Source organism: Rattus rattus, chromosome 9 (assembly GCF_011064425.1).
Source record: "Rattus rattus isolate New Zealand chromosome 9, Rrattus_CSIRO_v1, whole genome shotgun sequence".
Classification (NCBI taxonomy): domain Eukaryota; kingdom Metazoa; phylum Chordata; class Mammalia; order Rodentia; family Muridae; genus Rattus; species Rattus rattus.
The window spans coordinates 2642499-2662974 of NC_046162.1; the positions used below are offsets into that span (position 1 = coordinate 2642499).

The 20476-nt window shown below is 57.9% G+C and overlaps 1 protein-coding gene and 2 long non-coding RNA genes across 5 annotated transcripts in view; 2 read left to right on the forward strand and 1 right to left on the reverse strand.

Annotated features, from left to right (window-relative positions):
• Nucleotides 1–20476, reverse strand: part of Cacna1h (calcium voltage-gated channel subunit alpha1 H) — a 58170-nt gene that overhangs the window by 4205 nt on the left and 33489 nt on the right. The window contains exons 3-31 of one of the 2 annotated variants that reach the window (XM_032911786.1): nucleotides 18895–19006; nucleotides 18667–18800; nucleotides 18392–18489; nucleotides 16528–16687; nucleotides 14900–15215; nucleotides 14666–14758; nucleotides 12956–13745; nucleotides 12228–12667; nucleotides 9944–10095; nucleotides 9173–9358; nucleotides 8642–8759; nucleotides 8359–8514; nucleotides 8080–8170; nucleotides 7535–7743; nucleotides 6682–7104; nucleotides 6134–6234; nucleotides 5874–5997; nucleotides 5724–5792; nucleotides 5445–5629; nucleotides 5137–5263; nucleotides 4821–4946; nucleotides 4628–4717; nucleotides 4225–4417; nucleotides 3872–3889; nucleotides 2550–2701; nucleotides 2019–2128; nucleotides 1721–1854; nucleotides 1473–1543; nucleotides 228–306 (exon numbers count right to left, since the gene is read on the reverse strand). In XM_032911786.1, coding sequence (XP_032767677.1) covers nucleotides 228–306; nucleotides 1473–1543; nucleotides 1721–1854; nucleotides 2019–2128; nucleotides 2550–2701; nucleotides 3872–3889; nucleotides 4225–4417; nucleotides 4628–4717; nucleotides 4821–4946; nucleotides 5137–5263; nucleotides 5445–5629; nucleotides 5724–5792; nucleotides 5874–5997; nucleotides 6134–6234; nucleotides 6682–7104; nucleotides 7535–7743; nucleotides 8080–8170; nucleotides 8359–8514; nucleotides 8642–8759; nucleotides 9173–9358; nucleotides 9944–10095; nucleotides 12228–12667; nucleotides 12956–13745; nucleotides 14666–14758; nucleotides 14900–15215; nucleotides 16528–16687; nucleotides 18392–18489; nucleotides 18667–18800; nucleotides 18895–19006 — 5057 coding nt within the window. The remainder of the gene's footprint in view (nucleotides 1–227; nucleotides 307–1472; nucleotides 1544–1720; nucleotides 1855–2018; nucleotides 2129–2549; nucleotides 2702–3871; nucleotides 3890–4224; nucleotides 4418–4627; nucleotides 4718–4820; nucleotides 4947–5136; nucleotides 5264–5444; nucleotides 5630–5723; nucleotides 5793–5873; nucleotides 5998–6133; nucleotides 6235–6681; nucleotides 7105–7534; nucleotides 7744–8079; nucleotides 8171–8358; nucleotides 8515–8641; nucleotides 8760–9172; nucleotides 9359–9943; nucleotides 10096–12227; nucleotides 12668–12955; nucleotides 13746–14665; nucleotides 14759–14899; nucleotides 15216–16527; nucleotides 16688–18391; nucleotides 18490–18666; nucleotides 18801–18894; nucleotides 19007–20476) is intronic. The other variant, XM_032911785.1, reaches the window with a different exon arrangement.
• On the forward strand, nucleotides 4343–6630 carry LOC116908576. Of its 2 annotated transcripts, XR_004388998.1 has the most exons (4): nucleotides 4343–4434; nucleotides 4595–5590; nucleotides 5847–6002; nucleotides 6460–6630. It is a non-coding gene; the product is annotated as an uncharacterized LOC116908576 (long non-coding RNA). The 2 variants fall into 2 exon arrangements; XR_004388997.1 differs by having other exon boundaries at nucleotides 4595–6002.
• On the forward strand, nucleotides 7739–8473 carry LOC116908578. The gene is made up of 3 exons (XR_004388999.1): nucleotides 7739–7863; nucleotides 8043–8190; nucleotides 8383–8473. It is a non-coding gene; the product is annotated as an uncharacterized LOC116908578 (long non-coding RNA).

Below are 20476 nucleotides of genomic sequence, written 5' to 3' on the forward strand. Positions count from 1 at the left end.
GTGGGAACGTGTCCCTGCGTGGGCGCATGTGTATACACGGGCTCTAAGTGTACCCGCTCTAAGTGTTGGGCTGGTGAGGTGAAAGTGAACAGCGGTCTGAGGACAGGCTTAGAGGCTTGTGGTCTACCTAGGCCAGTACCCTGTACTCTCCATCAACCTCTGGGGAGGCGGGGTGGGGCAGACCGAAGAGCCACGTTCCTGGGGAGGCACGGTGTGGCCACACTCACCTAGCCTCCCAAACAGCTCCACTCCCAGGGCAGCATAGATAAAAAACAGGAGCATGAAAAGAAGACCAAGGTTCCCTACCTACACAAGAGAGAAGCAGAACAACATCAGGCCTGTGCTGGCCTGCCCCGCCCCGCCCCACCGATCCCAGCCCTGGGAAGAGGGTCCAGCTGCAGCTCCACTTAAGCCCCGTGGCCTTCCTGGGTGTCACCCATCCTCAGAGATCTCCGTTCTGACCCCGTATCCCTCTGCAAGTCAGCCTCTGCCCCTCCTCGATTCTCAGGGCAGCTGTCCTGGGAGCTGTTCTACCCTCTGGCTGGCCCCCAAGGCTTAGGGGGTCCCACTCGGGGATCATGCCTACCCCATGCAGAGGCCACCTCAGTCCCCACACTGGGCTGGTCCTCAGTGGACAGGAGCACTAGCAGGGGTACAACCACCCACGAGCATCTACCCAGCCCCAGCACACACCACACCCCTGAATCTGCTTCAGCTCCTATTCAGGGCATTACCCAGGTCTCCCTCACCAACCCCATGGACAGCAAACATGGTGCAAAGTCACTCGGATGGGGCTCAAAATCCGAGCTGCTTAGGCATTATCAGGCAAGATGGAGACAGGCAGTCCAGGGGGCTGGAGAGTGGGCAAATGCGTGTAAGGGATCACGGCAGACAGGTTGCCGTGGGCTGAGTAAGTGCATGGGGAGCCGGGTGAATAGGGACATGCTGAGTTTGCGGCCGTCAGCTGGAGGATACGGGTGCGGGTGCAGGGGTATCCGGGCTGCAGGACAGGCTGTGGAGTGTGTGTGGATGTCTTCCAGGGTGTCCCCGCCTGGTGCAGATGGAACTCAACACTGCAGGGGTGTCCTGCAGTCCAGGGATAGGGAGGCCCCGGGCAGGGCTGGAGGTATAGCAAGTCAGGAGATTGGTCTGCATTGACTCAAAGCCGCCGCTGGAGACCTCTTGTCCACTGGCAAGCTCACCTGGGACCCTGCTGGCCTGGATGTGGCCCCTTACCTCCCACATGCACCAGCTGGGCAGGTACCAGTCACTAATGCTCTTGCCCAGAGCCTGAGGCCCAGGCGGGGGTGCCATCTCCGACCTCTTCCAGATCAGCTGAGCCAAACAGTTGGGCATGAGCCTGGCCTCAGGACAGAGCAAGCAAGCAAGCAAGGGACATGTGCCAAGCCCTCCCGGAAGCTTGTCCCCTGAAGGCTTGTGTTGGTCTTCGGCGGTGCTGGACCCCAACCTACCTGAGGCAGAGCTTGAACCACAGTATCCAGCAAGGCGCGCATGCCTGTGGCCATCTTCAGTAGCTTCAGCACTAGGGCGGGAGGCAGACGTCAGCAGGGCCAAGCTTTCTAGCTACAGACCAAGGCCCCGCCTCTGGCTGCAGACATCCCAGCATCTGCTGAGGATGTAGCCTGTCTGTAGCCCATCCCACTCTGGGGCCTTCCGACAGCCTAGGTCACCCTGGACTGGGGCGGCAGGGGCCACCTACCACGGGCGATGCGAAGCACGCGCATGATGCGGATGATGGTGGGATTGATGGGCAGGGCGGCGTTCATCTCGATCTCCTCCAGCGCAATGCCCATGATGGACAGGAGGACGATGGCTAAGTCCAGCTGGTTCCACCTGGCCAGCCGTGGGGGAAGTTTAGTGTGGTGTTGCCATGGCCTGGAGTAGCTGCAGCTCAGCCAAAGCTCACCCCATAGGGGAAAAGGGCCTCCTCCCTACTACCTGCAGCCTGTCCCAGGCCACCTGCGGCCCCAACCTGCCCTGCTTCCAAGGCCACCCACCTGTCCTTGAAGAACCTCCGGAACCCAAAGGCCACCAGCTTCAGTGCGGCCTCAAAGACGAAGACGATGGTAAAGACGTAGTTGCAGTACTTGAGGGCCTCATCCAGGGACTGAGGAGAGAGGAGGGGCTGTCTGAGGTGCCACGTGTGGCTCCTAGCTGCCCCATCTCCTTGATCCCTGAGCGCCAGCTCCGTGATACCTGTGGCATGCTTGAGGCTATCACGTGAGCAGGCTGAGGATGTTAGGAAAAGGGATCAGGTGTTCCCTGCCCATACCCCATCAAAAGGCTCTGCTCAGGCGCACTCCCCAGGGGAGGGCAGAGGGAAGCACTTCTGAATACGCGTGGAGGGCCATGAAAGGGACAGTGGCCCTCATGCTCGAGGTCCCTGGCTGGCCCCTCGTCAGTGCCCACACTTGCAGGCAGAGCCCTGGTGAGTTTTAGCCCCTAGTCTGGTGTTAGAACACAAGCTCTGTGTCCCTCCCACCCCTGCTGGGGACCCTCTTCCCGGTCCGGCCCCTGCCTCTGGCCACCTTGGGCTGGTTGTAGTGCTCCATGGACATGGTGATGACATTGAGGCAGATGATGAAGGTGATGAAGAGGTCCAGGTAGTGGCTGGTGCACAGCGAGTGGATGGAGCGGCGAGTGTGTGAATAGTCTGCGTAGTAGGGCCGGCGCTGGGCCTCTGTGGAAAAGGGGAATGGCTGAGCCACCCGGATGCTGAGCGACTGCCTGTGCCCTCCCCGCTTTGCCAGACAGAGGCCCTGACCTCAATTTGGAACGCTAAGTGTGTGGAAGTGGCTCAGGCAGGACCTCCACTGCGCTGGGTGGCCCCTGGGACTAACCCCAGGCTGGGGGAGGGGAGGATTCTTTTGAGAAAGGCCTGTTCTTGTTAAGAAGTGTTTCCTAGGAGTACATTGTACCCAGGGAGCAGGACCGGGGCCTCCAACAGTGACCGGGGCCTCCAACAGTGTCCGGGGCTGGATGAGCCATCCCAGCCTCCCTCCGTGAGTGCCTGCCTAGACCCTATATTCCTCTGAGGCTTAGTCTGGGGAGCAGGGGGGACCATCCTCATCATAGCCGTGTGCTCACAACACGGGGCTTCAGGCATCTCCCTGTCTGGGCTCAGCAGGCTTCATCTGGACAGAGATGACATAGAAGCCATCCCTGGCCTTCAGGCTCAGCTCCTCCCAGCCTCTAAGGGGCCACTAGTGACCGCCTGCGGCCTGGGATGTTCCTCCAGCCAGCCCGAGGCAGACGTCAAGACAGGAGGCCACCTGGGGTAGGCCTCACCACACGCAGCCCCACAGGCTTATCTACACTAAATGTTGTGCCTGCAGCAGCCAACTCTTAGGGGACCTCAGTGTAGTTAAGGAGTCCCGCCGGTGAGGGTTTCAGTCACCCTGCACCCCAGAACCCACATCGGCCTAGAACCACACACTCAGGGCCTGGAAGAGCAGGGTCTGATGGGCAACCATCCCACCCTGGACCCGCATGCTCCTCAGCCCAACATGCAGTCATCAGCAAACTCAGCTCAGTGCAAGCAGCCAGGGGGCCAGCAGCCAGCTGAGATGCCAGGGAGCAGCCAGGAGGCCTGGGGAACCAAGATGGACCTTGTTCTCTGGGCTCGCCAGACGTGTGCACATGCTAGCCATAAAGAGGGCCAAGCAAGGGCAGGGGCAGCAACACGGACACTGGTGGGCAAACCTTCTGCTCACCCTCTGGCACCCAGCACCCTGGCACTTGTGCCCCACCCTGAGGTGGCCCCTGGAGGCCTATGACGCCCATCTTTCCCACTGCAGCCATAGCAACAGCAGCAGTAGCAGCAGGCTGAGCATGCAGAGCAGGGAGGTACCTGGGTTGGGGAAAGTGCCTGGAAAAACAAGGACATGTCTGAGCGGTTGTGGTGGGGACACTGTGTGGGAAGCCCTCCGTGCTCCCAAGCTAGGGCCCGCTGTCCTGCCTCTCCAACTCATGAGGGGCTTGGGAGTGTCCCCTCTTTCTCCTGAGCCCTCGTGGGGGTACCCTGCATCCTGTCACAGCAGGCACCCCAGCGGCTCACTCCGGTAGGCCTCTCTTCCAAGACCTGGCCTCCATGCAAGGTGGCCACATGCAGAGCCATCTGGGCTGGGGGCGCTGCAGGCCCAGAGCTGGGTGCCACACAGCATGCTCTCAGGTACCGACCCTCCACCTTGGGGGCCGCCTTACTCCTGCGCCTCCTCTCCAGGCGCCGCAGCCGTTTCTCCTCCCGGCGCCGAGCCTCCTCAGCCTCCTGGTGCTGCCGGCATTTGTGGAAGTTCTCCACCACCACGCCCACAAACATGTTGAGCACGAAGAAGCTGACGATGAGCAGGAAGGAGATGAAGTAGAGCAGCATCCAGGGGTTGTGGTTCTGCACGGGCTGCAGCACACAAGAAGGTGGGTCCCCCACTATCCTCCTTCCTGCCCGGAAGCCCTCCCTGGGACTGACCTATAGGGCCAGAGGAAGGGGCTGCACCATGGCAGTCAGAAATTCTGGGGGAAGGTTTCTGAGGTGACCTGCTCCAGTCCCAAAGTCATGCAGAATTTTTTGTTCAAGGTCACCCATGAGAATGGTCCCAGCCTTGCTCACCTGCTGGTCGATGCCCACGGCATCCAGCCCATCATACATGATGTTTACCCAGCCATCCTTAGATGACAGCACGAACAGAGACATCAGCGCCTGTGTGGGAGGGTAAGGGTCACTGGAAGGGTTAAGGACGGTAACCATATCCCCCGCACAAGTGGTCACCTCTGTGGCCACACCGCACACCACCCGTACCTACCTGACCCAGGTTGTCAAAGTTGTATTTGCGCCTCACCCAGCGGTAGTGGGCAGCATGGCACTCGGCCTTGGTGGTGATATTCCTGGTATCTGTGCCCTCGCAGTAGTAGAATTTGCCCTTGAAAAGCTGACCGGAAGGGGTTGTTACTCAAGAGAGCCTGGCACAACCGCTGGCCCACAGACCTGCCTACCTTAGGCCTCTTAAGATTCCAAACTAGAGGTGCTGACCACCCAACCGGGGAGGACAGGACCCATCCCACCAGTGGGGAGCAGAGGCCCAGGGTGGGGCAGACCTTGGGCAAGCCAGGGCCACACACCTGCACCCCGAGGATGCCAAAGATGATGAAGAAGGCGCAGCATATGAGGACGATGTTCCCAATGGGCCTGAGCGAGGATATCAGAGTCTCTACAACCAGCTTGAGGCCCGGAGCTCGGCTGATGACCCTGCACCCAGGCAGAGGGGATCTAAGAGGGCGACCAGTGGGCAGAAGCGATGGTTCATGCAAGGCCCCCCCAGGGTGATGTGAACGTGTGGCTGGAGAGCCACACAGTTGGGCAGAGGTGGGGGTGGGCTTCTGGGTCCTTCCTGGACGTATATGGGTGGCCCCTGCCCCCTACACCCCACCTCAGAGGCCTCAGGGTCCGCAGCAGGCGTAGCACACGCAGGACGCCTAGGATCTTGGCACCGCCAGCTGAGGCCATGGCCACGATGATGTCAACCAGGGACACCAGGACAAGCAGCCCATCCAGCACATTCCAACTGCTCTGTAGGTAGGCATGTTCACCCCACAGCAGTCCCAGGGCTACCACCTGGGGGAGGGGCAGTCATGTAAAGGTTTGGCAGAGAGCCCCAGGACAGGGCAGTTTGGGACGGAGACCCAAGCATGGAGGGGAACATCAGTACCTTCACCATCATCTCCACCACGAAGATGGCTGTGAAGATGTAGTTGGAGACGCTGAGGAAGGCCCGCTCCTGCAGGGAGAGACCAGCGGGAGGTCCACGTCCACCTCACCCTGTCCCACCCAGAGGGCCAGCTTGCCTTCGGAGACTCACAGTGCTGCCTGGGTCAATGTCTGGCCTCTCCAGGGCAATGGTGATACAGTTGAGGAAGATGAAGACAAGGACCACGTGGTCAAACATCTTGTGTGCGATGACTTTCTGGCAGGAGACGCGTAGCCTGAGGTGAGAAGACCCCCGAACAGACTCCATGGCTGTTCCTGCTGCCTGAGGTGAAGTGCTTGGCCACGGGTTGGGTTAAGGCCAGCTCACTCTGCCCTCCCAGCAGGGTGCAGCCTGGGTGGCTGCTGGCTCACCTGTTCTGCGGTGGGAAGAGATACAGGGCCCAGGACTCCCGGCTACGGCACCACTGGGGTGCATAGGGTTCCAGCACTTTGTGTAGACGGAAGCAGCAGCTCTGGGGACACAGATGCATTCTGGGTCATGATAGACCACCCCCTGGCTGCCTCCTAGCATAAGACCACCCTGACCTCCCCACCTCAGGCCAGTCTTTGTGGCTACTTCCTGCCCCCACCATCTCACCTTCTCTACTTGGACAACAGGAGGGTCACCCCGCTGGGAGGCCACAGAAATGTTAAGTGTTGACTGGTCAATAGGAGCTGCCTCCTTTCTTCAACCATAGAGGCAGCTCCTGACGCTGAGGGGCTTGGCCCCCGATGGGCAGTAACTCCTAACCTGGGACAAACTTGAAGTTGGACCCCTGCCCTGGCTGGCCTGCTCCCTTCCCTTCTGAGTCACCATGAATAATACCCTGAATGCCTGCCTCAAATTCTGCTCTGAAGAGCCAGCCCCGAGACGGGAGCTGTCTGAGTATAGTCCACGCCCCCTTGTCTCACCCACTCACATCCTCTATGTCATCATCAAACTCCGCTGCATCCTCCTTGTGGCTGTCGATGCGCAGAAAGAACTCGCTGGGCAGGGCCACCATCTGCCCGTTGCAGTCATGGAACTTGGTCGGCAGGAGGGCCGCAGGCCGCGGGGGACACAGGTCCAGCGTGCTGCGGTGGTCCAATGACTCGGCCCGCCGCAGCGGCGTGGCTCGGGGCCCTGGCGAGGCCCCTGGGTGGGTTCCCGTGCTTGGTCTGCTGTCCTCGGCCTCGTCATCGGTGCTGCCCTTCCCCTCTCCAGAGAGCAGGGACTCGCGCTCCCCGCACTGGCTGCGGCGTTTGAGGCTGGGTGCGCGGCCCAGGCTGTTCCAACTGGAGCGCCTGCTGCTCCCAGCGCTGTTGGGGGCCCATGGGGTGCAAGGGGAGCTGCGGAGGCTGGCCTGAGGGGTGGCAGGGAGTAAGCAGGCTGGCCCACCCCTAAGGATCACCACATAAACCAGTTTCTGGAATAGAAGGGACCTCCCCCAGATATTACTGTCAACTGCTATCATGGACATCTGTGATACCTGGTCACGCGTGGCAAGCAAGCCCTCTACCAGGGCACTACCGATGTCCTGTTCTCAGATAACACCTGACTCAGCCAGACACAGAAACCCAGAGTCAGCCAGGACTGGCAAACCTCTGGAAGAGCAGACAGAGCTCTTAACCGCGGAGCCGTCTCTCCAGCCTGCTCCTCCCTCGTGTCCCTACGATCATTTCACAGGCACGGACACCCTGGCTTTCAGAAACAGAATGACCCTGGCTGTCCTAGACAGGGCTGGGGTGTTACAGGGACCCTCCCTTATTTCAGAGACTGGGGTCGGTCCCTACCAGAGACTTCTGGTCCCCCAGCTGGGGGTCCACAGAGCCGCTGCTGCTGCGCCGAGAGTCCAGGAGAGCGTGGGCCACGTCCAGGTGTGGGGAGCTTTTGGGAGTAGGCATAGGCGTAGCTGCCGTGTGAGTGATGAGGGGCGGCGGCAGGCTGCCTCGGCCCTCTAGGTGCCCGTTAGGGGTCACTGCCAGTGAATACATCTTCATCTCTAGAGGTGAAGGGGCTGTCTGAGCCTCCAGAGGTCCCAGCAGTAGGAAACTACCTACCAGAACCCTGCCTCAGTCCACGCCAGTGGTTCTCAATATCCCTAAGGCTGCAACCCTCTAAGGTAGTTCCTCGTGTTGTAGTGACACCCTCTTCCCCCCTCTCCCCCAAAAAAGCATAAAATTATTTCATTGCTACTTCGTAACTGCAATTTTGCCACTGTTATGAATCGTAACGCAAGTATCTGATAGGCAGACTGTCTGGTATGTGACACACTCCCCACAAAGGGGTTGTATCCCACAGGCTGAGCAGCCCTGGTCTCCACCATCTAAGCACATACCTGTGGCTCGAAGATCTCTGAGCTTATCGAAATCTCCCTCTAGCTGGGTAGACGTCTTATCCTCGTCGGTGTCAGATCTGGTGGCGTCACCCTGCACCCAGGCAACGCACGGTAAGTGTGGAGAGTCCCACAGCAGGACTCTCTGTCCCCAGCCCAAGTCCTGTGCTTAGGAGCACAGGGTGGATGTAAGGGCCTAGAGGTTGCTGCGTGAAGATGGGGGGGGGGGCTGCCAACGCAAGAACACCTCCATACCCAGACTCTATCCTCTTCACCCCTCACCTCTGCCTGGAAGCCTTCCACCAGGATGGCTACCAGCAGGTTGAAGAGCACATAGTTCCCAAAGGTCATGAGGGCCACAAAGTAAAGGGCGGCCCAAGACGAAGTGGAGGCCATGCCATTGTACAGAACCACGTTCCAGTCTTCCTGTGTCAAGATCTGCAAGGACAGGCGTTTGCAGGGCTCGAAATGGCTCTGGTCCCACAGGGAGACCCTGGGGGATAGAGCCGGGGGTCTCTACAGTCCCTTGGCTCCTTGGAGCTTTAAGGGGCACCTGGGGCTGTACCTGAAACACGGTGACGATGGCCCACAGTAGGGAGTCGAAGTTCTTCCTGTCAGGGACGGTGTCTCCAGAGTCTGTCTTCAGGCTGAACTTACAGCCAAACAGGTGCATGCCCAGGATGCTGAGGGGGATGGGCACTGAGTGGGAGGGGCCCAGGACCTGCTCTGCCAGGGTCAGCTGCCAGCCCCTCTCACACGCACACACCCTGTGTTTTCAGTAAGGGCCAATTCTGAGGCTCAACACATTTTCTGTAGCTGAAAAGGCCTTGGCCATTAAAGGGGTGGACACAAAGGCCACCATTCTGCCTTTGGACAGGGACGGGGAGAGTCTCAGTGGCCTGTGAGATGCTCACTCTTCCACAAGTGTCGAGACGGGCGCACACACAAGGTGCTAAGCAACACCCACTAAAAGCCTGGTCCCGTCCCTGGGGCTTGCATTTGCGGACCTCACAGAGCAGAGCGCCATCCCTCCTACACCTGAGGCCTTAGCGTCAGTGCCAGTGCTGCCTGAGGGAGGAGCTTGGGCCCCACCCACCTGAAGATGAAGATGAAGAGCATGAGGAGCATGCAGAAGGTGGCCACGTTGTCCATGGTCCTCATGAGCACCACGAGCTGGCGCCGCAGGGCCGGCAGGAAGCGCACCAGCTTCAGCACCCGCAGCAGCCTGAAGGTGCGCAGCACAGACAGGCCACCGTCCGCCTGCCCCACGATCTCCCAGACACTGTGGGTCGGGACGGTAGTGTGAGGGTCAGGATAGCCCATCCCGTGACCCCTGGGATCTTCTCTTCCTGCAGGCAGGATGGCCAGTCTGGGGGCCACCGTAGCCTCCGTTCAACACCAAAGCTGGCCCAGAGAGCAGCCCTGTCAGCTGTGGCTCCTGAGTCTCAGGGAGGCGCTGGCTTCCAGCCATCACTGACAGACTTCTACATGCCTGGCTCATCTGTATGTTTAAACCATCAGGCACAGGACCCTCCTCCTCCTCTGAAAGGAGCCAGAGGCCTAACCTCAAATGTTCCCATCATTCTGTGCTCCTTTTGCTATTGTAAATGCAGCCCCCACCCCCACCCCAGGACCAGTATTAGTCTGCTCATAAGCCAGCCCCCCTCCCCCCATATAGACATGGCTACCAACTGTACAACATAGACAAGGCTCCAAGGTGGGAGTTCAGGCCTGCTGGTCTGTTACATGCATGACCAGGGGCCTCAGGCCATCGCCCTGCACACTATGAATTCCATCACTTTGCTCTCTTCGGTGCCTACCGAATGGGGCTCCCTGAGCCTCCGACCTGGGTGGGGAGGGGCCCTACCTTATGACGACAACAATGCCATCGAAGATGTTGTAGGGGTTCCGGATGTATCCCAGTGGGCCGCAGGCCAGCAGCTTCAGTAGCATCTCCAAGGCGAACATGCTGGTGAACACGATGTTGCTTATCTCCAGGGCGTTGGTCAGCTCCTCAGGCTGTGGTCAGGAGAGGTGGTCAGGGCCCACCGTGGTTCCTCCCATTCGAGGGGCACAGAACCCAGGAGCAAAAGCTAATTTACTGCCTCAAGATTGCCAGGAACTGATGGCTCCCCAGCACCTCAGCGAAGAGCTGCCTACCACCCTAGAAAGGGGATCTAGGGCCTGAGAACGTCTCGTCTAGACAGACAGCCGACTTCTCCGTGCTCTCCACTCAAACAGCCCCCCATCCTGACCTTGCGGGAACGATAGCTGTGTACAAGAGCTGCCAAGTTGCCCGAGATGCCCCTTCCTCTTCAGGCTCTGTAAATGCAGGCCGGGTCTGACTGACACTCTGTGCTGGGGCCTCAGGATGGGCTGTGGAGGCACATGGACGGCACTACGGTCTCACCTCCCCTTCCTCTCAAGAAGACCCAGCGGGTCTCTTACCGTGAGTGTGCGACCCTCCTCCACGTGTAGGAGTATGTGCATGTATGTCTGCCTATACCTGTAATGTTGTGACCTCCATGTGTGAATTCACACATACACGTCTGTAATGCTGGACAGGTGTGGGCGTGTGTACTCTAGCACAATTTGAGCACAAACATGAACGTACATGTACTGGACACCTGATGTGTGGCAACACGCCCATATCCTCATACTCACGAGTTTACACGCACCTGCCTGACTGTGAAGTGTTTTTCAGGCTCGTAGGTGAATTGTGCGCGTGGTGCAAATGCATGTGTACTGGTCTCCATGTAGATAGGCAGGCGTCGGCCATGTGCATGATGTGTGACTGTTCATGCATGTGTGCAGTAGAATCATGCACGTGCATTATACGTCCATGTATATTACGTGAGCCAGATGTGGGTAGCATTTTCACATATGATGCACACAGGGGTTCAAGATGGAGCTGACCTATCCTCACCCACCTAGGTCTGCCTAAGGCCACAGTGGGTAGATTTTTTTTCCCTACCTACTATGAGGTAAGAAAAAGGAGAGGAAATGTTGTGGTTTGCCCTGGAGTTATCTGTATTTTGATGCTAATTCCACTGCCCCAAGGACAGCTGCCTTGTCTCTACTCAGAACTCAGGTGACTTCACCAGAGCCACCTCCCCATTGAATTTGAAAAAGGTAAAGGCAGGTACAGGATAGAAGGAGGCCTGTCATTGGAGGAGAAGGAAGGACAAAGGGGAGAAGTTTGAAGGAAGAGGAGGAGACTGAAACAGAGAGAGGAAGAGACAGGATGGAGGAGAGGGTGAGAAGCCATGGCAGGTGGCGTTAAGATTCTGCTCTGTGTATTTACAGGTTGTTATCAATGTTCCTAAGGGATGGATGGTACCAGGCTTTGTATGTTTAAGTGGGCAATTATATCTTACCAATTGGGTCAAAGATTATTGTGCTGTGTGTTCTTTCATGTGAGGGTTTGAGTGTAGGAAAGTGTGCGGCTGGGATGTGTTTCCGCCAAGATATCTAGCAGATATCTTGGGGCACCGTGGTGCGGACCTAAACGGGTAAAAGACAACTCTACTTTTTATTTATATATTTTTACAACAACAAGGAAAGGCCCCCAGGAATGCCTGTCACACCAGGCTTTGCCTTGTTTTCCCTAGCGTGGTGCTGAGGAAAGAAGAGGATGACCTACAGCATCCAGGCAGGTGTGGAGTCCCAGGCAACCCTCGGTCCTCCTTGAAAACCAGCTGATGCTGCCGACCCTTCTAGCCTCAGTTCCCCAAGGACATGGATGTTGAGGAGTCATAGGGAGCCCCTCCCGAGGGAGTCTGGGCAAAAGCTTGCCTCTTGGGATGAGGTAGCTGGGTGGAGGGGGCAGTCTGTGGTGATCTCAAGTCACCTGTCCCTCCCACAGGGGGTGAGTGGCTGAATTAGAGCCAAAATGGTGTTGTGCGGATCATTCAGCAGAACCTAAAAATCCCAGATCAGATGGCTCCCTCAGAGACCTCAGGAAAGGGCTAGGAATTCCAGGCAGACACATGGACCCTGAATTCTGCTTCTAAAACTGGTGTCATCATCCTGCAAGCCCAGTCCTGGTTTGCCCTGGGGGTCAGGGAAGGAGGCGTGTTTCACACACACACACACACACACACACACACACACACACACACACACACACACACACACACACACACACACACCTGTTCATGATACTCAACGCCCATGCTCAGAGTATTGACGAGGATGGCTGCCATGATGCCTCGATTGAAGTACTTGCTGTCTACAATGCGACGTAGCTTGCCACTGAAGGACGCCCAGAGGTGGCCTATCCCTCTTGGCTGTGAGGCCTTCCGCAGTGGTGTCCGCCGCCGCTCACTGCTGTGACCTGGTGTGCCCACTTCATGGGGCTGCTGCACAGGGTCCCGACAATCCCCATGCCGTACATCCTGGGTAAACTCATAGACTCCGTGGGCATCCGAGTCCCCGCTCTCTGAGCCACTGAATTCAAACTCGGGGTCCTCCAGGGCGCTGGCACAATATGGGCAGCTCTTCAGCTCACAGGTCAGTGTGCCAGCCTGGGGGCTGGGCAGGGGGCAAGGCACACTCAGGCCTGACAGGTGGCTAGAGGCTCGGCCTAGTCCTGTGAGGCAAAGGCACAAACAGTTGTGGCTAGGCCACTGCATCAGTACCCAGGGCCCTGAGACTCTGGTCTCCATTTCCCCTCCTGCACAATCCCAATTCTAGTTTCTCCACTTAGAAAGCAGCAGTATTTCAGAGATTAAATAGATACAAAGAAATGGCCTGACAGTTCCTCTTGGGGTCAGCCTGGAGCAATGGGATGAGGGCCCAGAATATTCAGGACCAAGGACCTGCCTTGCCTGGGTACCCCCTCCCGACTCTGCTCGACATGGCGGGGCTGGGTCCTCACCTTGTTCTCCAACCACATGCTGGATCTTCTCATAGGGGCTAGGGCTTCCCAGGCTCAGAGGGCTGTGTACTGCAGCCCCTGGGGCGCCAGCACCTCGTAGCCCCTTGGGTCGTGAGCTGGTGCCCCCTTTGCTGTTGACTGTTCCTGAAGGTAGGATGGTGGGGTAGTTCATGGTACCCAAACCTGAGGCCAGCTTGAGGCTAGCAGCAGTGGCTATGGAGTGTGCCACGCGGGCTCGTTCCTGCGGCCCCTCCACGTGGCAGTCAGCATGGTAGATACTGTGCACAGACTCAGAGTCTGGTGGCCCATGGCCTGGGGATGGCGGCGAGGGTGGCGCACAGGCCCTGACCAACCTGGTGTCACCAGCACCTGGCTCTGGGCTGGGCCTGCGTGGGCCACTGTGGCTAAAGTGGTAATGGTGGTGATGGTGGTGGTGGTGGTGGTAGACCAGATGGTGCACGGAAGCTGTGCGCCGGCCTGCCCGCCGTGGCCGCCGCCCAGGGCCTTGACCATGCAGGGTGCTGCTGGGATCCACCTTCTTACGCCAGCGGCTCTGCCAGCGGGCATAAAGACGCAGGCTACGGCGTTTAACCTTCCGGAAGATGTGGCCTACATACTTGAGGAGCTCCTCGTAGCAGCTGCCGGGCTCTGAGAAGCTGGCCAGAGTGCTGTCGTTGGACAGATAGCGGGCCCGCTGTTCTCGCATCAGCTGGTTTTCCCTCTGCTTTGTCTCTGAGAACTGTGTGGCTATCACCACCAGGCACAGGTTGATCATGAAGAAGGAGCCCACCTGTGGCAGGGTGTGTGTGACTACCAGCACCTCCCCATCCAGCCCAGCCCGAACCTGCTCTGGGGACTGGGGCCTGGTCACAATGCCACAGGCACTGATATTCCGGGAAGTGGCCTACTATAGGTACTTTGCAACTGTGTGATAATGGGTCGGGGACCTCCCCTTGGGGTCCTGCATGAATTCCTGATCCTTAGGTTTGTCCTCAACAAGCCCTCCACTGCAGCCGCACTGTCCTTTGGCCTTCAGCGGGGCCTTCCCAGACAAGCTCTATGGCCAGTTCTGCCATTACTGACTCCCCCCTGTCCCTGCTGTGGGCTGTCTGAGACTACAACTGTATGACATCCCTTTCTTACCGGGGCCCTGCAGGCGGCTCCCTAAGCATCCAGGGATCTGGAAACGTCTGTTCGATGAACGGATAACGTCCTATCTGAGGACCATGGGATATTGGGGGGCAAGATAAAACTACATCTGAGACATGGATGCTTGGGGGGGCTGTGTGTGGGGTGAATGGTAATGGGGAGTCATGGGCCAAAGAAGTGTGCGGTGATGGATGTTTGAGAGACTCCCAGAGATCCATGTTCACTACAGGGGGCTCCGCTAGGAGATCCCATGTTTGTTGTGGGAATGCTATGCTAGAGGTACAGTGGAGGGGGCCGGGGGGGGGGCTGGGACTGACTGTTCTGAAGATTCTGAGCTTTGGGCCTAGGGGCCATATAGGTCTCCTTCCATCCTGAGTTCTTCCTTCAATCATAGGCTGAGCAGAAAAGCCCCCTGCCTGCCCACCCACCGAAGCCCATCCCGCAGCTGCCTCTGTACTACTGACAGGACTCCAGAATGAACGTCAAGGGGGAAGGGGCAGGATATGGCTTCCTCTCCCATCAAATGCGGGATGCCCACCAGCCGGTCACACCCACACTCACAATGATGAGGAGGATGAAGTAGATGAAGTTGTAGAACGAGTGGGCATCCATGACGTAGTACATGATGTCCACCCAGCCCTCCAGTGTGATGACCTGGGGAGGCAGGCAGCTGGACATGGGCCCACATTCTCCGGCCCCCAAGGACAGCAGTGCATGTCCCACCCCAGTATGGGCACCTTCCTCGGGGTGCCATCCCACACCCCCAGGTAACCCCAGGCTATCCCTACAGTATACCTGGAAGATGGCAATCCAAGCGTAGCCAATGTTGTCGAAGTTGATGGCGCCGTTGTGAGGGTTGAATTCCCCCGAGCGGCACACGTTGTAATACTGGTTCCAGTTGATACAGGCGTTGCGGCCAGCGCCCCCATCCTCAGCCTGTGGCTGCCCATAGGCCTCCCAGCCGAGTGTGCACTGCACCCGAAGCTCACGGCGGCTGGGGATGTGTGAGCACTTCTGCATGCCGTTGTCACGGCGGGAGGAGCAGATGAAAGGGTTTTCCTCGCCCTCCTCCGTCTGGTAGTATGGCCGCAAGAAGGTCAGGTTGTTGTTCCTGGGTTACAGAAGGGCCAGGGCATCGCTAGGGGTTCCTGAGCAAACACCGCTCCCCTCCCCCATCTACTCATCCAGTCTCACTCAGGACTGCTGAGCCTAAATCCCACATGCCCATCAACCAACTTCCTCTACTCCTCAACCGGGCCCTAGACTTGAAGATGAGGGAAAGGGTACTGGGTAGACAATGTGATTCCCAGCTGGAGTCTTACCACGGCAGCGGTGACTGACAAGCCACGCCTGAAGCATCTCAAGGCCTCTGGACCAACCACTATCAGTCCCTTCCCATGGTGCCCACAACATCCCGCCTGACAATGAGTCCTTCCGAGTGGGGCTGGCAGCATAGCCAGGCAGGGTGTCTCCAACAGTTCCCTGCAGTCTCCTCATGAATGCCCCCCCCCATCTTCCTCTTTTTCAGTCCCTATACTCCTATCCACCAGCCTCTAAGAAGCTCTGAGACCCAACGACACAGCAGGCACCTTGGCCTATAGGGTGTCTAGAGGCTTCGTGCACAAGTAACTGGAGCTGGAAGGGGGCAGACAGCTCACTAGCAGTGCCTAGCAGAGAGCAGAGTGCCTCACAGAACCATGCACGGTCACTTTCCAGGGATGCCCTAGCAGGTCAGCCTTGGGTCATGTGTCTTCTAATGCTATAGAGCAGGGTCCAGGATGAAGGGGCTGGGCACACGTTCATCCCCGTGCAGCAAATGCCATGTTGGCACAGGGTGTCTACACTGAGGAAGCTTTTTAGTCAGGCAGATGCTGAAAAGCAAGGCCAGAGGGCAACAGCCACCGGGGACACTGTGCCAGGAATGGGATAAGCACAGCTGCCTCCCTCAGGCAGGACCTCCGAGACTAAGGACACCTGGTGTCAAACCCTCACATTCACTCAGAGTAAAAACTTCCGAGAGAAAATAGCCTCCACCCAGGCTCTCCTAGAGCCTGCCCCTGAACCACCATGCGTACCTATGTATTCACCCCCACCTGGATCCTGTCTCCAGGGGCTGTACTTACACTTATGGCCTGTCCTCGGACCTCAGCACAAGCTAGGACCCAGGTTCAATGTATGGGTATCCAAGGAGAGCAACTCTGTGTGTGTGTGTGTGTGTGTGTGTGTGTGTGTGTGTGTGTGTGTGTCCAGGTAGGGTAGAACAGCCTTAGAGGGAGGATCCCTTTGGGGGCGGGGCCTACAGAAGGGGAAAAGCATCGCCCTGATGGTGAAGCCTGAAGGGCAGGATATCAAGAGAGAATATTCTGGGGTCATGGCTGGCTAGAGCGGGAAGAGCTGTATACCAGGGGTGGGGCCCTGCACACCTGACGAAGGCGCTGTCCAGGAAGCATCGGTTCCGAAGCAGGCCAGCCCAGAGCTGGACCCCAACAATGCCGAAGATGAAGAAGACGAAGAAGCAGAGGAGGAGGACATTCCCAAGCATGGGCAGTGTGTCCAGCAGCAGAGTGACCAGGATCCGCATACCTGAGGGGGCGGGGCCAGTGCTCAGCACAGCTAAGCCCCAGCAGAGCATCCTAGGGGCAATCCCCCCTTATGCCCAGCCCACTACTCACAAATCACTATCAAGGCCATCTGTGGGCAGAGGCCAGGGCCGGACAAGGCCTGATGGACTCCCACAGGCTGCAGCCCCAAACGGCCAGGGCAAACCTGTCCATCCCATCAGGCAACATCTCCAGGGCCCCAGTGGACCAGTCAAAAGGCCAGTGCAGGTTCTGTGGTGACCCTGGCACAATGGGCTCTGGGGTTCTGCTGTGGGGATGGGCTTTCTTATTCCCAGTGCAAGAGTGGGCCTGCATCAGGGCCCAGGGAAGGTATGAACCAGTGCAATATCTCAGAGAAACTCTGAAGACCCTTTTGCTGGGTGTGCATGAACTTGAACAAATCTAGAAGTGGCCTGAGGGTCCCTGGCCTCATCCTGGGTCTGCCCCTTCTCAGACATCAAAAGAACACAGAGCACAAAATCTGTACTGGGTGAGCTGAAGCTGTGGGCAGAGCACTGGGCCACACAACTAGGGCCCTCCGGTCACAGGGGTCCAAGCTCCTAGAGGCACTAACATTTCAGCCGGGGAGAAAGTGTCTCATGGGGTAGACAGCAACCAACCAGGTCATGTGACCATGCAACCCCTAGGTCATGTGATCTAGGGGTTAGAGTAGACCTGAGGATGCTGGGGTTGCTGTGAGGAACATGTCGTCTTGGCTAAGACAGAATTCCAGAGTCACCTGGACGCTTAACCCCAAGAGCAAACACTTTGGATGGGTGCAGGCCTAGGTTTCATCTCTGAAACAGGTTAACCAGGTGGAGGATTCACGGGGTTTGCTGGGTAGGCGGAACACAGAGGGTGCCCTCCTAACTATACATGTGCCTCCTTCACCTATCATTGATGTCCTTGGAAAATATACCCTGCACCCCAGTGTTTCAGAGGGAACCTGGGGTTCATAAGAGGTTTGGTAACTTGCCCAGTGTCACAGAGCATTTGACCCCTATCTGATCTCAGATGCCAAAGCCAGGCCCGTCAATGGGAGGCTGAGTGTTGAGGCCAAAAGGTCCAGATCAGGCAGCTGAAAAGGGGTGTGTGAGGCCCAGGTAGATCCAGGAACCACACCTGTTCACGCATACGCGCGCACACCTTGTACAGCTCCATGGGCAGTGCACCTTCCGCCTCCAACCTGAACATCTGAATTCAGCTACTGAGAGAAAGACGCCGAAACTATCCACAGGTGAAGGTGGATGCCAGCACTGGGACAGGCCACGCCCCAAGCACAGCCACGTGACTTCCTGCAAGCTCTCCCTCCATGTGCAGTGGGAGCATGCAGTGTGTTTCTTTCCCTCTTGTTCCAGAAGCCCCGAGCTCACTTTCCTTGTATGGATGGACAGTGGGCTGCAGAGTGCCCCTGAAAGCCCAGACTCTCACACGCACCTCCACCGGCCTGAGGCCCTCACTGGACACTGAAGTAACTGGGAACCTTCTCAGCCCCCAGGCTCACCCCAGGTGCTATGCAAACAAGGAGGTTAAGGGTCAGAGAGGATCCTGTCACTAAGCACTGGGCATCCCTGTCACAGCCCAACTGGGACAACCATAGAAGGGCCAAGTCTGCTGGTGTCTGGGTACATGGCGGGGCCAGCAGAATACAGGCTGAACTCTTATCCAGGGCAGGAGAGACACTTACTGGGGACTCGGTTGATGGCGCGGAGGGGCCGCAGCACACGCACGGTTCGGATGGCAGAGAGGCTCACGTTGTGTCCGTCCAGAGAGTACTCCATCATGCTGGGGGAGCAGGGGTGCTCAGGGAGGGGTCCCCATCTCCTATCACCACCACCCGCCGCCCCATGGGGGTCATCAATGTCAAAGTGTGCATCCTGTCAAACCTGAGCCTCTCTCAGGTCTCAGCCCTGAGGATGAGGTTTCAGGGTTTCCCAAGCATGTTGAGATGAGGCTGCGTACCCCGCCATGACAATGAAGAAGTCCAGCCTGTTCCAGGTGTCACCCAGGTAGCATTTCTGCCCAAACAGCCCCAAAGCCACCATCTTGATTACCATCTCCACGGCGAAGAAGGCAAAGATGAAGTCGTCGAAGGCCTGAGGGAAAGGGGGTCAGATGAGGGGGGAGGGCACACCTGGTGCCCCCTGGTTCTCCTCACAGTCCTACCTCCTCCTCCTCCAAGACACCTACCTCCAAGATGCTGCAACGTTCGGAGCGGCACTCAACATCCTCACAGGGCCTGAACATGCCCAGTGTCACGCAGTTCAGCATGATGACCAGCATGCTGATGTGCTCGAACCACCTGCGGGCTGTGTGTTAAGGGCCGTGCAGTAGACAATCCCTGCTCTGCCTCCCCCAGGAGAGCTCCCACTCACACAAGTGCAGTCAGTGGGGTGGACCCTCTCCCAAGCCTGGGGGCAAGTTTCAGCCCCAAGTCCACGGTGCAGGCAACGACACCAGAATATGACCACCAGGTGGCGCCACGGCACCACGCTGGCCCCTCTGGCTCTCCAGAGTCCAGAGTTCTCCCTGGAAGGATCATCACTGTTCTCTTGACCCCGCTTCCTTCTGAGACGGCCCTGGAAATACCTCCACGAGCTAGCAGTGTCACATATGGGGGCCCAGGTGAGGACGTCAAACACACTGGAGCCTGGTAGTCTCAGTGAGGGGGCAAACTCTGTACACAGGGCATGAAAGAAAGGCCCAAGCTTAGCTGGAAGGACCCAGGAGCTTAAGAACATGTGTGATAGGGAGAGATGAAACATCCTGAAGGTGACCTTGAACAGGTCACGTGCCTCTGAGTCTGCACGGGTTTCTGATCCATGAAGTGCCCATGAGAACAGTAGCACAGAGCCCCGCCCAGCATGTGTCCACCCCTATTAGCAGCACTATCAGCTCAGCCTGTGAACATCAGCTGGTGTTGGTGTGGTTGGTGGTCACCATCCACGGAACCTGTCAGAGGTCCAGGGATAGAAGAAGCTGGGAGGCACCGGTATGAAGGGCAGGGCTGTACTCTCCCATCCATGGGGCTACCTGGGAGCAGGGGAAGAAGGGGAGGGCTAGGCCACTTTCTGAATGCCCTTCTTGCAGTCCTGACCCTGACCCCTCTCATACCCACGGAGCTGGGCCCTGTAGCCCACACAGGCGGTGTGCTCAGTGGTGCCAAGCCACCGAGGTAATTACAGGCTCCTGCTGAGAGCGTCATAATTACACTTAATGGGTTCAGCAGTAACAAGCGCCTTTGCCACAATGGGGCTGCGGAAAACAAAAATCAGCCTCCTGCTAGTGCAGCACTGGCCTGCCTCTGACAGGCAGCTCGGCTCCCAGGCCAACACTGTCGAGATCTCACCCCCAGTACTTGTCCACACAACTGGCTGAGAGCCTGTGGCCCCGAGTGGCTTCTGCACACCCGACGCCAGGCAATTCCCGGCTCTGCCGAGCTCATTCCCACCACTCCGTGCTATTCTCCACGTGGACAGACAAGAGATGACAAGGGGTGGGCATTCTAGGGTGGCCTTACTGTGGTTCCGGTGTGCACTGTCATGTGGGTCAGTGGTAGACTTTAATTACCAAGGTGAGGGGGTCTTGCTCTGGGTGAGATGGGAGTGGGCTTGGGGAGGAAGCACAAAGCTGGGGTGGGGGTGAGGGACAGGATCCCTCTGTTTCACTGGGCAAGGGAGGTCACCAGTAGGGCATACAGTCAGACCAAACTAACATGGATGGCTCCCAAGCCTAACTGGACTCTGAGCCTACCAGATGCCATGCCCTTCCT